At 33.3% G+C, this 17112-nt stretch overlaps 2 protein-coding genes across 2 annotated transcripts; both read left to right on the top strand.

Moving 5' to 3' along the window:
- Nucleotides 1–861: 861 nt before the first annotated feature.
- On the top strand, nucleotides 862–2215 carry LOC145137502 (protein LURP-one-related 10-like). Its single transcript, XM_079071629.1, has 3 exons — nucleotides 862–1191; nucleotides 1619–1846; nucleotides 1990–2215. Exons 1-3 carry the CDS (start codon nucleotides 934–936, stop codon nucleotides 2134–2136), a joined length of 633 nt encoding a protein of 210 aa, XP_078927755.1. The 5' UTR covers nucleotides 862–933; the 3' UTR covers nucleotides 2137–2215.
- A 6680-nt stretch (nucleotides 2216–8895) lies between these two features.
- Nucleotides 8896–10176, top strand: LOC145138026 (protein LURP-one-related 15-like). The gene is made up of 3 exons (XM_079072168.1): nucleotides 8896–9175; nucleotides 9574–9801; nucleotides 9945–10176. Exons 1-3 carry the CDS (start codon nucleotides 8954–8956, stop codon nucleotides 10089–10091), a joined length of 597 nt encoding a protein of 198 aa, XP_078928294.1. The 5' UTR covers nucleotides 8896–8953; the 3' UTR covers nucleotides 10092–10176.
- Nucleotides 10177–17112: the final 6936 nt, after the last annotated feature.

The raw sequence follows: 17112 nt of genomic DNA, 5'->3' as shown, positions 1-17112 counted from the left end.
AACGAGAATTTGTGTTCATGTTCGTTCATTTATTAAATAAACGAACATAAACGAACTTCCCGCCGAACAGTCCACGAACGGTTCGCCGAACGTTCAGTTCCTTTACAGTCCTAGGTAAAACTGAACCAAATTTCCAATATGTTAGAACATTAAGGTACCAAAAAACAGATTTTGGACAAAACCGAATATTCTACGTAAAATTGGAGGCTTTTATAGCAATAAACCAAATATAATTAATATTTACACGTTATATTTAACTTTTTTTTATTCAACCCGTCTAGTAAGGTTCTCACACTTATCATCATAATCAATCAATATAATTTTTTTAATCCGTCCATTTCTCATTGACCGAGCAGATTTCATCCACTTTTCAAGACCATAAATCAAGTTCTCAGATTTAATGACGATCTCATCAAGTCTTCGATCATAATAGTAACTACGTCTTCAATAGTTATATTTGTAGCTTCATGCCTTCATGGGTTGTACCCCATTTATATATGCCTTCAGAAAGGATACATGGCAAACATTATCACAATTTATACCAAACGAATAAGACAGTTTGAAACGAATATATTCAAAATTCATACGATGAATATGTTTATAATTTCGAACTAGGTTAGAAACTCATAATAAAATTCAAATTTTCAAATTTTACTAGAAAAATCAATTTTTAAATTATTTTCTTGTTTTAAAAACTCATTCATAAAATAGTTTAAAAATCTTAAAATCATAATTTTTCGAAAATGATATAATTTTTTAACCCGGTATTTTGTTGAATAACGTGTATATTGCGAAGGTTCGGATAAAACTATGTCCGATATTTCGTCTCCGTATATACGCGGCGAGAATATGTTCCTGACGCGTTATACTCTTTCCATTTAAACTCGAATTCCACCCACCAACAGTCCAACACCATCGTCTCTACTCTCTATAATGGCTCAAACAAGCTATGCCTACCCTACGACGCATATGGCGAATCCGGTCGCCGTCGTTGGCCCTCACTTCCTGGCTCCGTATCCGGTAGATCTAACCATCGTCAGGAAACTGCTGTCTCTCTCCGACGGAAACTTCGCCGTCACCGACGTAAACGGCAGCGTTATGTTCAAAGTTAAAGGCAAACATTTAAGTCTTCGCGATCGCCGTGTTTTGCTCGATGCTGCGGGTAATCCGATCCTATCTTTCCAGAAAAAGGTTCTGATCTCTCGTCTCTTTGTTTCCCCTCTATTAACTTTCATGCTCCTTTTATATTCCAGTATTACTTCAACCCTAAAAGCCAAAATTGGACTTTACTTCCCAACAGGAGCTAGTATTAGTTCAGGAGTATAAGATAATCTAAATACCTTGATTGTTATGAGGTGATCAATGATCGGAAAAGCCGATTTGGGGAACCTTTAACACTGTTTGATCTGTTAATTTTCTCTCTGATGCTTTTACCAATTTCAACCGTTATCGATAAAATATAATACAAATCTACTCACCTTTACATGAATTGAGTCGAAGTTTCTACCTCTGCTATTTTGCCAATGAATTGTCATCATTTGTGTTCTTTGAAATGTTGCGAAGGTCGAAGGGTAACTAACGAAATCAGTGTTAATTGTATTGTTGGTATTATGAACAGCTGCTAAGTGTTCACAATAGATGGGTGGTGTTTAGGGGAGATAGTTCAGACGCAAAAGACATCATCTTTAGTGCAAAACAGTCTTCTTTAATCCAATTCAAGACTTCCCTTGATGTGTTCTTGGGGTTTAACGAAAAGGAAAATGTCTGTGACTACAAAGTCAAAGGCAGCTGGTTTGACCGATCATGCACCATTTATGCTGGTGAAACCACCACCATTGTTGCTCAGGTACACCCTATTTTCATCTTGACACAAAATGTTCATGTTGCATTAAGATTCTTAAGGGGGAGATGGGTAATTAAGCGTAAGTAGTGGGTTATAAATGTATTATTAAGACTTTAACACATGATTGCAAAAATGGTGAAATGCAGATGCACAAGAAGCACACTGTCCAAAGCATTGCACTTGGGAAAGATACGTTTTCTGTGACTGTGTATCCAAATGTCGACTATGCCTTCATTGTTGCACTTGTTGTTATCCTCCATGAAATCAACGAAGAAAAGAATGATACTGAGTAAATTTGTTCATAGTGTAAATGGATAAACAAACACTCTGTAATTTTACGTTTTTGTATCATATGTATACCCACTTTTGAAAGCAGTTAATCAAACCAAAAAACATGAATCAAAGTCGAATACTTTGATTCATGTTTTTTGGTTTAATTAAGTGTGTTATAATTTGAATTTGGTTTGACTTTTTATAATTTTTTGTAGATTTTGACCATAAATGTTTTAGCCCCTAAGGTCTTCAACTTGTGAATTTTTCCATGATTTAAAAATTTGAACTTTGGGATAATCACTAAAAGGACCAAAATAGGAGGTTTTGTATCATAACGCATTTTGTTAAAAAGGACTTTGTTACTTGCTAATTAGGAAACGGGTTATCCCCTCTTAAAAAATTTTGTTTGATATGAATTTTTCTCAAATTCTCTAGTTTGTAAGCTTTTTTGCGAACGATATGTTCAAGTAAATGATATCAAATCAAGTAATACTTTTTGTATACCGGTATTTGCCAAAATAAATTACTTTTTTGGTAGATATCGGGAATTGAAATCATCCATTTCATTCTCCCTTTCATTAACGCATACCAAACGGACATAATTAGACTTGAAAAATGAAAATCATCATTTCTCCCATGGCTACCAAATACTACAAAAAAACATCAAAAAAATGCATGAAAAACATACCTCTAAGATTACACGACAAACCACAAACTGAAAACCTTGAATAAGATCAAAATCTCCCCCTTGTTTCCTTGAAATCTAAAATTTCCCTCCTCCTCCTTTTGAGTTAGAAAATAAATAAGAAGCCCTAACAGGTTCTTTTCTTAGACCAAAGATAAAAGCAAACCAAGTCCACTAAATTTTACATTTTAAGGAAACCATATATAATAAGAATGTACTTCAAAGGTTTCAAGATTACCTTATTTAAATTTATTATTTATACACCTCCAAAATTATTGACTTTACATCTCATACCCTATTCACGTTGTAGTGGTTTTAATATTAAAATTAATCGGTATTTATTCTCAAAATATCAAAAAATATAACTCTCCCCACTTAATATGATTCCATCCTTAGAATCTCTATAATATCTAAACTTAAGGATAGAATCCCTTGTATTTTTATCTTTCTCCCAAGTAAGGTTTGGTCATCCAATATACTTTGACCTCATGGAAACAAAGTCTATCTCTTTCTTTCGCATATTTTCGTCTTATGTTTCATGATCGATTTGGCATAACTAACCGTTTTCCTTTCTCCACTTTGAAATCTTCAAGTGTATCACGACTTTCTCACTGGATTATTTCGCAAGAAGCACATTCGAAACATGTTCATTCTCTCCGGGTCTGATGGTAACTTAAGCATGTAAGCTTCACATAAAATCTTCTTCAGCATTGTAAAAGGCCCAATGGAACACAGACTTAGATAGATTATGATACTTCCCAAATTGAATTAGCCTATCCCATGGAAACACTTTCATCAAAACCAGATCATCTTCAAAATTTATTCTCGAATAACTTTCACTTTATTGATCGTCTTTTGTACCAACTATGGCTCTGAGTACCGTCTTTCCCTTATATTTAGTTATACTTTAATTTCATGGAAACCAAGTCTAATGCTTCCTTTCACAATTTTTTATGCTTGATTGTCAATGTAACTAAACGCTTTCCATTATCCACTTTGAAATTTGCAAGTAAATCACAGCTTTCTCACTAAATCATTTCAAAAGTAGCACACTCGAAACATGTCGTGTAGTCCCTCCAACTCTAATGGTAACTCAAGCGTGTAAGCTTCATATCAAATCTACTTCAGCATTGTAAAATGGCCCAATAAAACATGAATTTAGATACATTATGATACTTCCCAAATTTAATTAGCCCAACCCGTGGAAACACTTTCATCAAAACCCGATCACCTTCCGAACTTATTCTCAAATAACTTTCACTTTATCGGTTGTCTTTTGTACCAAATCTGTCCTAAGTAGCGTCTTTGTAACGACCCTAAAATATCAAACTATGTGTTATTAGATTTATTTAGTCTAAATTCATTCAAAGGTGAACTAAAGTAGTGACACGACAATGCTTTTGGCAATGAGTAGTGAAACATAAATGTTTTTGTTTTTTTTTTGTTTTTTTGTTTTTTGTTTTTTTTTTGTAATGTAGTATGTATATCCTTGTACTTATTGCATTATAACAAAACACTCATAAGTTTTTAACAAAATATTATATAAAGAAAGTTGTAGTTCACTCCGAAACGGTTCCGTGGATATACAGTTTTTTAAAATCCGAGTTTGTATGAAGAAGTTATGATTGTTCGAAGTTAAGATAAGATTGTTGCGAGAAACATGGCGAGTGACACCTTGATGTGGCGCGTCAACATGGTTGGGTGGTAGGACACGTAAAGTAAGAGTGGAACACGTGTCACAAGGTGAGGCACGAAGCAGATTTTGGGCGTGACACGTGGACGCGGTGCGCCCACTTACCCAACGTGACGCGTAGGCCATTTTCACAACCCAGTATAATAGCTCGAAATGCTTCTCAGTTATAAGTCTCTCCGACTGAAGTTATAAATGTCCGAGTAGTGACTCATAGATAAAATATGTGAATAACGATGTTGATTACGATAATACACTTGTAGAACGAGATAAGGCTTTGGCAAGGTAATAAGTTGAAAAGCAGTGTCGAGCTTGAGGTGACGACATTAGTTAGTCTCCACTAACTAGTAAGGTGAGTGCATGAGAATTTGTTGGATACATAGAAAAGTAAACGATTTTATGAGAAATATGAAAGTAAGTTATTTATGTGAAATTACTTGCTATTAAATCTTTATGGATTATGGATTCATTAGAAAAAGAGTACTGCCAACAGTTCAATAAGAAAGATTAGTATGTTATATATGTGTTGATTGAGATTGGATTACTCGTGGGGAGTTTTCATGATTATGATTATATGTTAGGAATACCTTCGTATTATAGGTTCCCATGAGAGAAACACAGTACTCAGTTCCCATGAGCGGGAACACATTGGTAGGTTCCCATGAGAGGAACATACTAGTAGCTTCCTACGAGAGGAACATTGGAACATAGTAGTAAAGGAACACAATAGTAGGTTCCCATTAGAGAAAAACATAGTAGCAGGTTCCCACGAGAGGAACATAATAGTAGGTTCCCATAAGAGAAACATATTAGTAGATTCCATCAAGAGGAACATAGTAGTAGGTTCCCACAAGAGGAACACAATAGTAGATTCCCATGAAAGGGACAAGTAGTAGATTCCCACTAAAGAAAAAAATAGTAGGTTCCCATGAGACGAACATATTAGTAAATTCCCATGAGAGGGGCATAGTAGTAAGTTCCCAATAGAGGAACAAAGTAGTAATTTCTCATGAGATGAACATAATTATAGATTTCCATGAGAGGAATAGAATAGTAAGTTCCCATAAGAAACAAAGTAGTAAGTTCCCTTAAGAGGAACACAGTTATAGGTTTCCATGAGAGAAGCATAGTGAAAGGTCTCAGTAATGAGACATAACACAATAAGAGGTCTCATAAATGAGACACAATACAGTAACAAAAACCCTTCTACAAATAATTTATAAACATGATTTCTCGATCTCAGACAAATTGATAAAGGAATCTTACCTTTTTGTAATTTATTCACATATACCTTAGATAGCCTTTCCACTAACCAAGTGTCATGTGCTACCAAGAAATGCATAATCTTCGTTAACAAATCAACTATCATCAAAATCATGTTATGACCTTTCATAGTTTAGGCCACTTCATAATAAATTCCATTCACAAATTATCACATTCACCCACTATAAACTCTAAGGGAATTAAGTTATTGTACGACTATTAATGTTACATTTTCACTCGAAAACAAGTTTTATGTTTCCTAATGTACTCATCCTCGTCAGTTTTCGTCGCTAGAAACCAATAGTACGATCTAAAATCTAAGTACTTATCTAGAAGAAAATCGTGTGCATATCAAATACTTACATATGACTCTACAATGTTTCTAGGAAACAACTATCATATTCAAATGTTAGTGGTTTATTCAGTTTATCTTTTTTTTTCATCCAATAAGACCTTAATTTGAGCCACTTTAATCTTTTTAATCACAGTCGAAACTACTTTAACTTCTAGAGTTTCCTTCCTGCTCAACTCGTTAGTTGATACTCTTCTCTTAGGTCCTTTTTTTTCAGTGCAGGAGAGCGCTCTCTTTTCGTCATCCCTGCTGCTTTCCTTTCCAGACTTTTTATTGAATGCATGGCGTAGCTAGGAAGTTCACTGTTGTACAAGGATCCACACAACTTGCATATTGTGACTAACATAACTTACTTCATACTCCATCCCCACAAGATGTGCAACATGAGGTCTAAGTCAAGTACAACGTTGAGTCTAAACAAAAATCATCCATGTAAGGTATGGCGTAGGTTACAAGTCAATTTAACAGCATGTTATGTATCTTTCATGTAGTGACTTCGCAACATGGTATATGGTCCTATTTCGTAACACTTTCAGAATGGTTGCATTGTAAACTTTCATCAAAGATCATTTTACAACCAATGTTTGCACCTTTCACTTCATAACTTTCTCAATGACACCAACATGGATTAAGGATTTTTTTAATGACTATACCAGTGTTAATTTTATAAACAATCATATACAACACATTTATGCATAGGTACAATTCTTGAAAGCTTATTATACAGTCCTCATGTTTTCACAACTTAACCACTTATTTGTGGTTATAGGTTACTAATTGAGTGTTCCTAAACCTTACTTTTGAAGGTTGTGCTCAAAATTAATAGGATTAGCATGTTCGAAATCATGAAAATTCATATTCTTTTAGAAAAAGAAAACATCATCCAAACTGTTTTTTTAGGAGTTCTAAAATTAAATGGATCAAATATTTTTAAGAATGTTGATCATTTGGCTTTCTCTAGAAAAGCTGAGAGAGAAGACGTGAACCGTGCTCACAGCACGTCTAGGGTTTAATTTGGGAACGGTCTAAAACCTAAGAAGGAAGAGCATAAGTGAGACGTCTTTGTGCAATTCAATGGTGTCAGGTATGCATAATAGTGTTTGTAATTGCAAAATGAAAAGAAGCAGTAGTGTAAACTTAAGCATCTGGGTATGGTTTTGAAGTGAATAATCATTGTTGAAGGACTCCACGATCTATAGTTGATGATTTTGAAACAAATAACACTTATCAGCAAACGAAGTTAAAAAACAGTAGAGATCCTGGAACATCAGAGATGAAGTTAATGGATATTTTAGTGATTTTATGGAGTAATATGTGAGTAATTAGGAGTAATAAGCAATGTTTTAAAAATCGATTTTTTAGTTGAACCGGTATGGTGACCGGTTTCCAGTTCAACCGGTTCGACCGCCGGGTCAACCGGTTTCTATAATTTTCATCTTTTTTTTCTATTTTTCTACACATACATAAATATATAAATCATGAATTTGACGTTTATTAGTTCAAAAATTAAAAATATACATAAAAATAAGTTGTAGATCAATCTAAATACATTAAAATAACACATAACCATAAGTTTTAGTGTTTTACATCAATCCATATACGTCAATATATATATATATATATATATATATATATATATATATATATATATATATATATATATATATCAAGGTTGTAAAAATCGTTTGACGGTAGCTTGACGGTCGACTGGTGTTAAGGGATTAATCGGTCATGGCGGGGATTAATCGAGGATTAATCGGGCACCATAAATTATTAATAAAGTATTAAAATTAATTAAATATTAATATATCTTAAGAAAAACAAGTACTTCAAAATTAGAAAATAAGAAAAATTATAATTTGGAAATACGAAAATATGAACATTTTGGTATAATATTTGAAATTTTAAAAATTTGAAAATTTTGGAGTAAAAAAAAAGTTGGTAGTTTGAATTTTTTTTGACTTTTTTTTGACTTTTTTCAACTTTTTTGACTTTTGTTGACTTTTGTTGACCGATTAATCCCGCCAAGGCCGATTAATCCCGCCAAACCCGATTAATCCTAAATTACCGATTAATGCCCTAATCCTCGACGGTTGGAGAATGTCAAGCGATTAATCCACGATTAATCGCCGATTAATCCCGATTTCTACAACCATGATATATATATATATATATATATATATATATATATATATATATATATATATATATATATATATATATATAATACCGAAACAAAATATAGTTTTAGATGAATACAAACACATCAAAAAACATTATAACATTTACCATATGTTTTTTTATTTAGAGAAAACTAAATAGATTTGAAAAAAATCACCAAAGTTTATTATGCAAATAGTTATTTTTCATGTATTTTTATTCGGTTTAACCAGTTCAACCGGTTTATTTTGACCGGTTCAATCGGTTTATTTTGACAGGTTCAACCGGGTTTTCCTAAAAACCGGCCGGTTCAATCCGGTTCAGAAATCGACATAAAACCAGTGATAGTTGAACCGTTCTCTCCTCCGGTTTCCGATCCAACCGATTCGACCGGCCGGTTCAAACCAGTTTTTAAAACATCGGGAATAAGGAGGAGGTGAACTTTTTTTAAGGAGTAATCTGTGAGTTATTAGGAGGAATAAGGAGGAGGTGAACTTTTTTTAGTTTTTAGAGGTGAACTTTTTTTTAGGAGTAATTTGTGTGTATTGATCTTTTCCCGTATCAATACACACAAATTGCAAATTGGCTTTGTATATTTATGCATGGCGCGAATATGTTCCTTAACGTATATACTCTTTACAATTAAAATCGAATTCACCCACCATCCTCCTCTTCTCTCCGACGTATATGGCGAATCCGGTTGCCGTCGTGAGCCCTCACTTCCTGGCTCCGCATCCGGTAGATCTAACCATCGTCAGGAAACTGCTGTCTCTCTCCGACGGAAACTTCGCCGTCACCGACGCAAACGGTAACGTTATGTTCAAAGTTAAAGGCAAACATTTAAGTCTTCGCGATCGCCGTGTTTTGCTCGATGCTGCTGGTAATCCGATCCTATCGTTCCAGAAAAAGGTTATGATCTCTCATCTCTTTGTTTCCCCTCTTTGAACTTTTCTGATCCTTTTATCTGATTCGAGTATTACTTCAACCCTAATAGCCAAAATCGGACATTAATTTCCAACAGGAGCTAGTATTAGTTCAGGAGTATAAGATAATCTAAATACCTTGATTGTTATGAGGCGATCAATGATCGGAATAGCAGATTTGGGGAACCTTTAAAGCTGTTTGACCTGAACCGTTATCAATAAAATATATTACGTAATACAAATCTACTCACATTTACATGAATTGAGTTGGAATCGCTACCTCTGTTATTTCGCAGATGAATTATCATCATTTGTGTTCTTTGAAATGTTACAAAGGGTAACTAACTAAATCAATGTTAATTCTGTTGTTGGTGTTATGAACAGCTGCTAGGTGTTCACAATAGATGGGTGGTGTTTAGGGGAGATAGCTCAGACGCAAAAGACATCATCTTTACTGCAAAACAATCTTCTTTGATCCAATTCAAGACTTCCCTTGATGTGTTCTTGGGGTTTAAGGAAAAGGAAAATGTCTGTGACTACAAAGTCAAAGGCAGCTGGTTTGACCGATCATGCACCATTTATGCTGGTGAAACCACCACCATTGTTGCTCAGGTAAACCCTATTTTCATCTTGACACAAAATGTTCATGATTCATGAAGATCCTTGAGGGGGGCATGGGTAATTAAGCATAAGTAGTGGGTTATAAATGTATTATTAAGACTTTAACACATGGTTACAAAAATGGTGAAATGCAGATGCACAAGAAGCACACTGTCCAAAGCATAGCACTGGGGAAAGATACGTTTTATGTGACTGTGTATCCAAATGTCGACTACGCCTTCATTGTTGCACTTGTTGTCATCCTCCATGAAATCAACGAAGAGAAGAATGATACTGACTAAATTTGTTCATAGTGTACATGGATAAACAATCACTCTGTAATTTCATGTTTTTGTATCATATGTATACCCACTTTTGTTAATGATATCCCTAATTTGAATCTAAGAATTCGACTTTGATTCATGGTTTTTGGTTTACTCAAGTGTGTTATAATTTTATTCAAATGTTTTAGCCCCTAAAGTCTTCAATTTGTAAATTTCCCCATGATTAAAAATTTGAACTTGGGGTTAATCACTAAAATGACTAAAATGGGAGGTGTTGTATCATCAAATTACCATCTTTTAACATTTATCATAAAATAACAACGCATTTTGTTAAAAGGACTTTGTTACTTGCTAATTAGGAAACGGGTTATCCCCTCTCTAAATTTTTTTGCTTGATGTTTAGTGACGTTGATTCACCACTTCATGAAATAAAATTCTTCTAAAATTTTGTAGTGTGCAAGCTTTTTTGTGAACGATATTTTCAAGAAAATGACATCAAATCAAGTAATATTTTTTGGATACCGGTAAAATAAGTTACGTTTTTGGTAGATACCGGGCCAATCTCATCATGTGTTGAAAGGGAATGAAAAACAAACAAACAAACAGTTGTTTAATAAATTCATTTATTGGTTATTAAAGAAAGATTAGTTGCAAGTGATTTGAATGAATCCTTGTTATCTCGTTTAGGTTATAGGATTGTATTCTCCAAACTAGTGATTTTAACCTTTTGAAATTACATATGGATTTGATGATTTTTTTCTTAAAGTCAATCATCTTATGAAAACTAAAAGCTTGTTTGGTTTATGATTTTGATTAAGGGAGATTTTAAGAGATTATTTAATTTGCTTAAACTCGTGAAGAATCTAAGTTGTTCAAACTTTTAAACAACTATAGTCAAACTAGAACAAATCAAAACAGTTACACCATAAGCCATAATGTTAAATTAACTGTTGGTCTTGCAATTGAAACCCAATTGTGAATCTCTCTCTCATTTCACAAATTATACTAGTCATGCTGGGAATAGAACTCAAACAAATAAACCACCTTTTTTTTATTTTAATATGATCTAGTGTCTTTGATATGATCATCTCTAATCACTATTACACATACATACATACATACATACATACACACATACATACATACATACATATGTACGTACATACATAAATACATACATACATACATACATACATACATACATACATGCATGCATGCATACATACATGCATGCATGCATACAAACATACATACATACATACATACATACATACATACATACATTTTATAACGCCCACAACTTTGTGCTATACATTAAAGATATAATAAGTAATAATTATAATTTAAATCCTCGAATAGGGTAATCATTAGTTGTACGTGTTGCAGACTAATATATTACAAGCCTTTTAGTACATTTATTGATGAGAGATAAAATAGCATTTTTCATAGGAGATTATTTAAGATAAATAAGCTTGAGGAAAGTCGTAGTAATCGAAAAAGTGAACTCATGCATATAAAGAATGCATACATCTGACTTCGTATGAGGAAATTATGATTTTTCGAAGCATCAGTACAATTGTGTACGACACAGAAACCGAAATTAAAATCGGTTGATTTTTAGGCAAAACAATCTAAACGAGAGTTGAAGATCCCGTGAATAGGAATCGGTCGATATAATGACAGTCGAGAACAGATATCGTATGAAAGAATTATGATTTTTATACAGAATTTAACAGACTAAGCCCTCTAAAAATATACATTAAAAATAAATTGAGAATTAACTAACGGAGTCTAAATGAAACTTATAGTACTCGTCGATAGTTATGCGTAGATATAAAGAACGTTGAAAACATAGTTTGTATGATAAAGATACGATTTTCCAAAGTTTTAGAAAAGCATTGAGCAGGGCGTGACGCACGCTTCTAGAAGGTGGGACGTGGACCACCCAAACAGCGCTGCATGTAGCATTTCTAGAGAAGGTAGTGCCGACCAAGGGCACGACATTCCCTTATCTAGGCGTGACGTGCGTCGTGAAAATCCTACCTATAAATAGATCCAACCCCCTCATTTTTCTTCACACCTAAAATCTTTCTCTCTGAATTTCACTGAGAAATAAGTCCGAAAATTCTTAGTAATTAGGATATTTTGGCGAAGCTCTGAGGATCCGGCAAATAGAAGCTATCGGGTCGAAGTTCTGACAATGTAATTTCTCGGATTTCGCTAAGAAATTTATGTAAGTTAAGCTACACTTACTATGCTTCAAGTGTAACTTATATTTATATTCATAGTCGTTATTTTGAATCTATAAATTATATTTATCAGTTATTCCATTCATAATATTGATTGATCTACTTACGGGAATGATGTCTAGGCTAGATTTAGTGAGGTGTTTAAAGTGGGATTTCCAAACAGTATACTATGTATACCAAACATAGCCTATATTCAGTATGATCTTACCTGGTTGTTCCTTACTTGATAGATGTTGATGTGGACATTGGGATTATTGAGTAATCTATATTATCGTTATTATAGTCACAAGATATATAATACTAAGACTTAGTGGCATTAATATCTAGGTCTTTCGAAAAGAAAAGTTAAGGTGTTAGTCGAAACGTTGACCTAATCACAACTCATCCACTTTAACAAGTTAGTTAATAGTTATTTTTATCTTACACATAGATATGAAGTATCTAACTGCTTAGATGTCATGTGTCTATTATCTATGTACTTGCTCTCAATGTCTTACTTGGTTAAATAATATTTTTGATAAAGTATTGAGTTATTTATTTTATCATATCTTAAAGTATATTGGGTAGTGAAGGGTTATGGAAAGTAAAATATGATGTGAGGTCGTGACCAACACGGTGCTAGTGTATTGCTAAGGATTAGTCATCTAGTAGGGAATAGAGAGTGACCACAGATTATTCTAGACAAGTCTGGTGAAACATTGACAGACTTGCAACCTGCATGTGTTTATAATCCAGACATGGGCAAGTTTACAACCTGTAGATGTAAACGAACGATAAACGGGCAGGTCCTCGACCTGTAGGTGATAAACGAACCACATATGGGCAACTCTACGACCTATAGGTGTTAATGAATTGTACATTTCATGTGTGTGCTCTATTCACCCAATGGGTGCCTTATTAACATATATTGTAAAGGAATCCCCGATGCAATATTGTCTACTCAGAGATCCTTTAGGATAGGACCCTTAAGAGCATCATTTTAGGATCCCTAAGTGAGTAAATGGAAATGGGTCATTTGGGTTAATTGTTTGGTGTTAAATATAAATTTAAAATTATTTCAAATTATATTATTGTGGGTTCAAAACTGTATATACTCACCAGGCTCCCAAGTCTGACCCACTCTTTTTCTTTATATCACAAATATAGGTACGAAGGTACTAGGATAATGATGTTTGAATCTACCGACATGTTTGAGGAGTTTGGGCCATTAGTATAAGGAGTTTTTGTAAGGCCTATAATGACTTGTTGATCGGTCTATATTTATAACATAATAAATTGTCATAAATCTGTTGAATTGATGTATAATTGTCCAAGAATGGCACTACTTTGATGAGTTGTTGAACTTTATATGCAGGTCATTATATACGACTAAAAGTGGGCGGAACCCGTAAGAAAAATGAGCAAAATGAACTAACAAGCATGGGAGACGAATTGCTAAAAGAATGAAGAAAAAATTATGCTGAGAAATTTGACCACTCTTTAATTTTTTGATCATATCTCAAGATCTAGAGCTCCGATTGATATGAATGAAGAAGTTCTAGAAACTAGACAAAATTTCCTACAACTTTCATGTTTTGCGTTTTTACTGATTCTACCGTTTTCATCACCAAAAAGGGGCAACAAATATGAGGGACGTCCTAGAACGCGTCTAAGACGCCCCCAAGGACGCCTACCCGTTTTAGGCCATTTTCAAGTGCAAATCAAGGACGACAGAAGGCATGTAAAACGCCACGAAGGACGTCCAGACGTCCTACATGACGTCTAAGATGCCCGCTATGACGTCGACGCAGAAAACAGCTCCGAAAATCAGTTTTTCAGCACCTATTTAAAGGAGATTTAACCCTAATCGAAAGAGGACTTCTCCCCTGCGATTTTCCCCAGTTTTGGAGGGTTCCAAACACGTTCAAAGATTTTCAAAACGCGTTATTGATCATCAATTTCTGAATCCGAGGCTACGAATCACCAAGTTCATCATCAAGCAACGTTTGAAGATCATTCAACCGGTGAATCGTCATCAATTCCATCAAACTCCAGATTTGATTACTTTTTCTCCAAGGTTTCATCGTTCCATGATTGATTGATCATTAGACTTTATTATTTTTATGATTTCAAGTTTGTTTATGAATTTTAGTATGAATTCTATTGTTTTTATTCAATTTGTGTGCTTTTTGATTGTTACGGAAGACTAAACCACCTAGGTTACTTCCGGACGTTGTAAGATGTTAGGATGAACACGATTTGATTATTACTTTTATTCCAATCAATTTCAATCATTGTTCTATTCTTCAAGTTTTAATTTTTATTTACAATAATTGGAGTTGGGTTTTCTTATTGTGTGATATTGCAACTAAGATAGTGTATTGTTAATTCACTAATCATTCCGAATTCAAGTAGTTTACGAATTAAGATGGCTAGTAGAATCCACATACATTATTCTGAACTTGTAGTATTAAATGCTCAACATTGTAATATGTAATCGTAAGACACATTATCGCCAAACCATTAGTTGTTCCTAATCTAGTTAGACACAGGAAGTAAGACAATTAGTTGGATCAACATTTTGTGTGCCCATAATTATATATTGAATGTGAGTCAACCTTAATTATGTCTAGGTAACTAAATTGGAATTTAAGGGAAGAAAACATGTTTGTCCACCCATCTGAACAACTGAACCGGAAGTACCTTGTTTTCTCATTCATAGTATTTGTTTTAACAACCTTTTGCAACATAAAGTTTCTAGTTGTTTAGTTTATTTTAGTTTAATTTGAATTCGTGACAATTGCAAGCATTAGTTTTTCCATTTGACTATTTTAACACAAGGTTTAACCACAAACTCCTCGTGGATTCGACCCTTACTTACCCTAGCTATCTAGTGGTTTTTGAGGTTATTTTTGATTTAAGACAACGACCTCGATCACTTGTTTTATGCTTATGTTTTTGTATTGGTTATGAAATCCCGAGTTTTTAAATATCAATGAAAACATTTCATCGGAAATGCTTTATCTCACATTAAAATAATGTTTTGGGACAAAATTCGCATAAATATATTCTTTCAAAAAACACTTGAATTAAATAAGCATAAACAAAAAGTTTTTTCGGACAATAAAAATGGGGATGTAACATATTTTATACATACATACATACATACATACATACATACATACATACAAACATACATACATACATACATACATGCATGCATACATGCATACATACATACATACATACATACAAACATACATACGTACGTCTGTACATACATACATACATACATGCATACATACATACATGCATGCATACATACATACATACATACATATATACATACATACATGCATGCATACATACATACATACATACATTCATACATACATACATACACACATACATACATACATACACACATACATACATACATACATACATACATACATACATACATACATATATATACATACATACATACATACATACATACATACATACATACATACATACATGCATTCATACATACATACATATATGCATACATACATACATGTATAAATGCATACATACATATATGTTTACATGCATACATACAAACATACATACATACATACATACATACATACATACATACATACATACATACATACATACATACATACATACGTATATATATACATACATACATATATACATACATACATACATACATACATACATACATACACGAATGGTAGAATTACAGGTAGTAGAAACAAAACCTAACTTATAAATCTTACTAAACAAAAATAAGAATCGAATTGTGTTCTTCGGATCTGTGTTTGGCACTCAAAAACGTCTAAAAATCACCTCTCAGTCGTCTGGAATCACGAATGGTCGAAAAGTTAGGGTTGTAGGAATGTTATGGAGGCTTATTTATACGTCCTAAAAAATTCGAGTAATAAATTCGATCTTTTTTTTGTAGACACGACCGAATTTTTCTGGCTTCGATTGAATTTCTACTCGAATTTTGTGTTTTCTAATTTTTTGTTTCATTTCGGAACTTCGAAAGACTCATTCGCTCAAATTTTTTGGAAATTCGATCAAATTTTTTGGAAAATTCGATCAAATTTTTTGGAAAATTCGATCAAATTTTTTTTATTTTTCTTCTACTGAAAACACACTGATAAATCTTTGAATTGTTAATTCGATCGAATTTCTGATTAATTTGATCGAATTTCTTGAATTCTGTCTGAAACGTCGATTTTTCCTCAATTAAAGCAGCTTCCAAGCATTCTTCGGCATCCTCCACAAGTTCCAAGCTCCAATTTGGCTCTAAAGCTCCATCAATTGCATCCTCAATGTTTTGTATTCTCAATCCTTGCTAATTTGCCCTGAAAATCATAACAAAAGTGAGTAGTACGAGCATTTTGCAAACATAATGAGAAACACACAATTTATAACAAAACAAGGGAAATAGTTAGTATTTTATAAGAAGATAATGACATAAACGTGCTATTAGATGCATATAAAATGCATCTAACAAACTTCCCCAAGCTTAGACCTTACTAGTCCTCAAGTAAGGAAAGAATATGCATCGGAAACGGATGTGTGGGAATAACCTAAACGAAACTAACTACTTAAAAGGAAAACCTAACTAGAAAGATCAATAGAAAAATAAATAAATAATAAAGTATACATGCAAAAACATAACAAAACGAAAAATAAACAACGAAACGGAAAAGAAAAATAAACAACCTTAATTAAATTCTGTTTTTTTAACTTTTTCTCTCTTTTTTTATACGACCAGACTCTACACCGAG

This window comes from Lactuca virosa, chromosome 9, assembly GCF_052849685.1.
Source record: "Lactuca virosa cultivar CGN04683 chromosome 9, Lactuca_virosa_CGN04683_v6, whole genome shotgun sequence".
Classification (NCBI taxonomy): Eukaryota; Viridiplantae; Streptophyta; class Magnoliopsida; order Asterales; family Asteraceae; genus Lactuca; species Lactuca virosa.
This window is presented reverse-complemented; position numbering and strand designations above follow the sequence as displayed.

Bases quoted from the DNA above. Each gene is read 5' to 3' on its own strand.
- LOC145138026 (XM_079072168.1), top strand. From the start codon at position 8,954: ATGGCGAATCCGGTTGCCGTCGTGAGCCCTCACTTCCTGGCTCCGCAT. The intron at 9,176-9,573 runs GTTATGATCTCT...TGTTATGAACAG, and splicing joins TCCTATCGTTCCAGAAAAAG to CTGCTAGGTGTTCACAATAG. The intron at 9,802-9,944 runs GTAAACCCTATT...GGTGAAATGCAG, and splicing joins CCACCACCATTGTTGCTCAG to ATGCACAAGAAGCACACTGT.
- LOC145137502 (XM_079071629.1), top strand. From the start codon at position 934: ATGGCTCAAACAAGCTATGCCTACCCTACGACGCATATGGCGAATCCG. The intron at 1,192-1,618 runs GTTCTGATCTCT...TATTATGAACAG, and splicing joins TCCTATCTTTCCAGAAAAAG to CTGCTAAGTGTTCACAATAG. The intron at 1,847-1,989 runs GTACACCCTATT...GGTGAAATGCAG, and splicing joins CCACCACCATTGTTGCTCAG to ATGCACAAGAAGCACACTGT.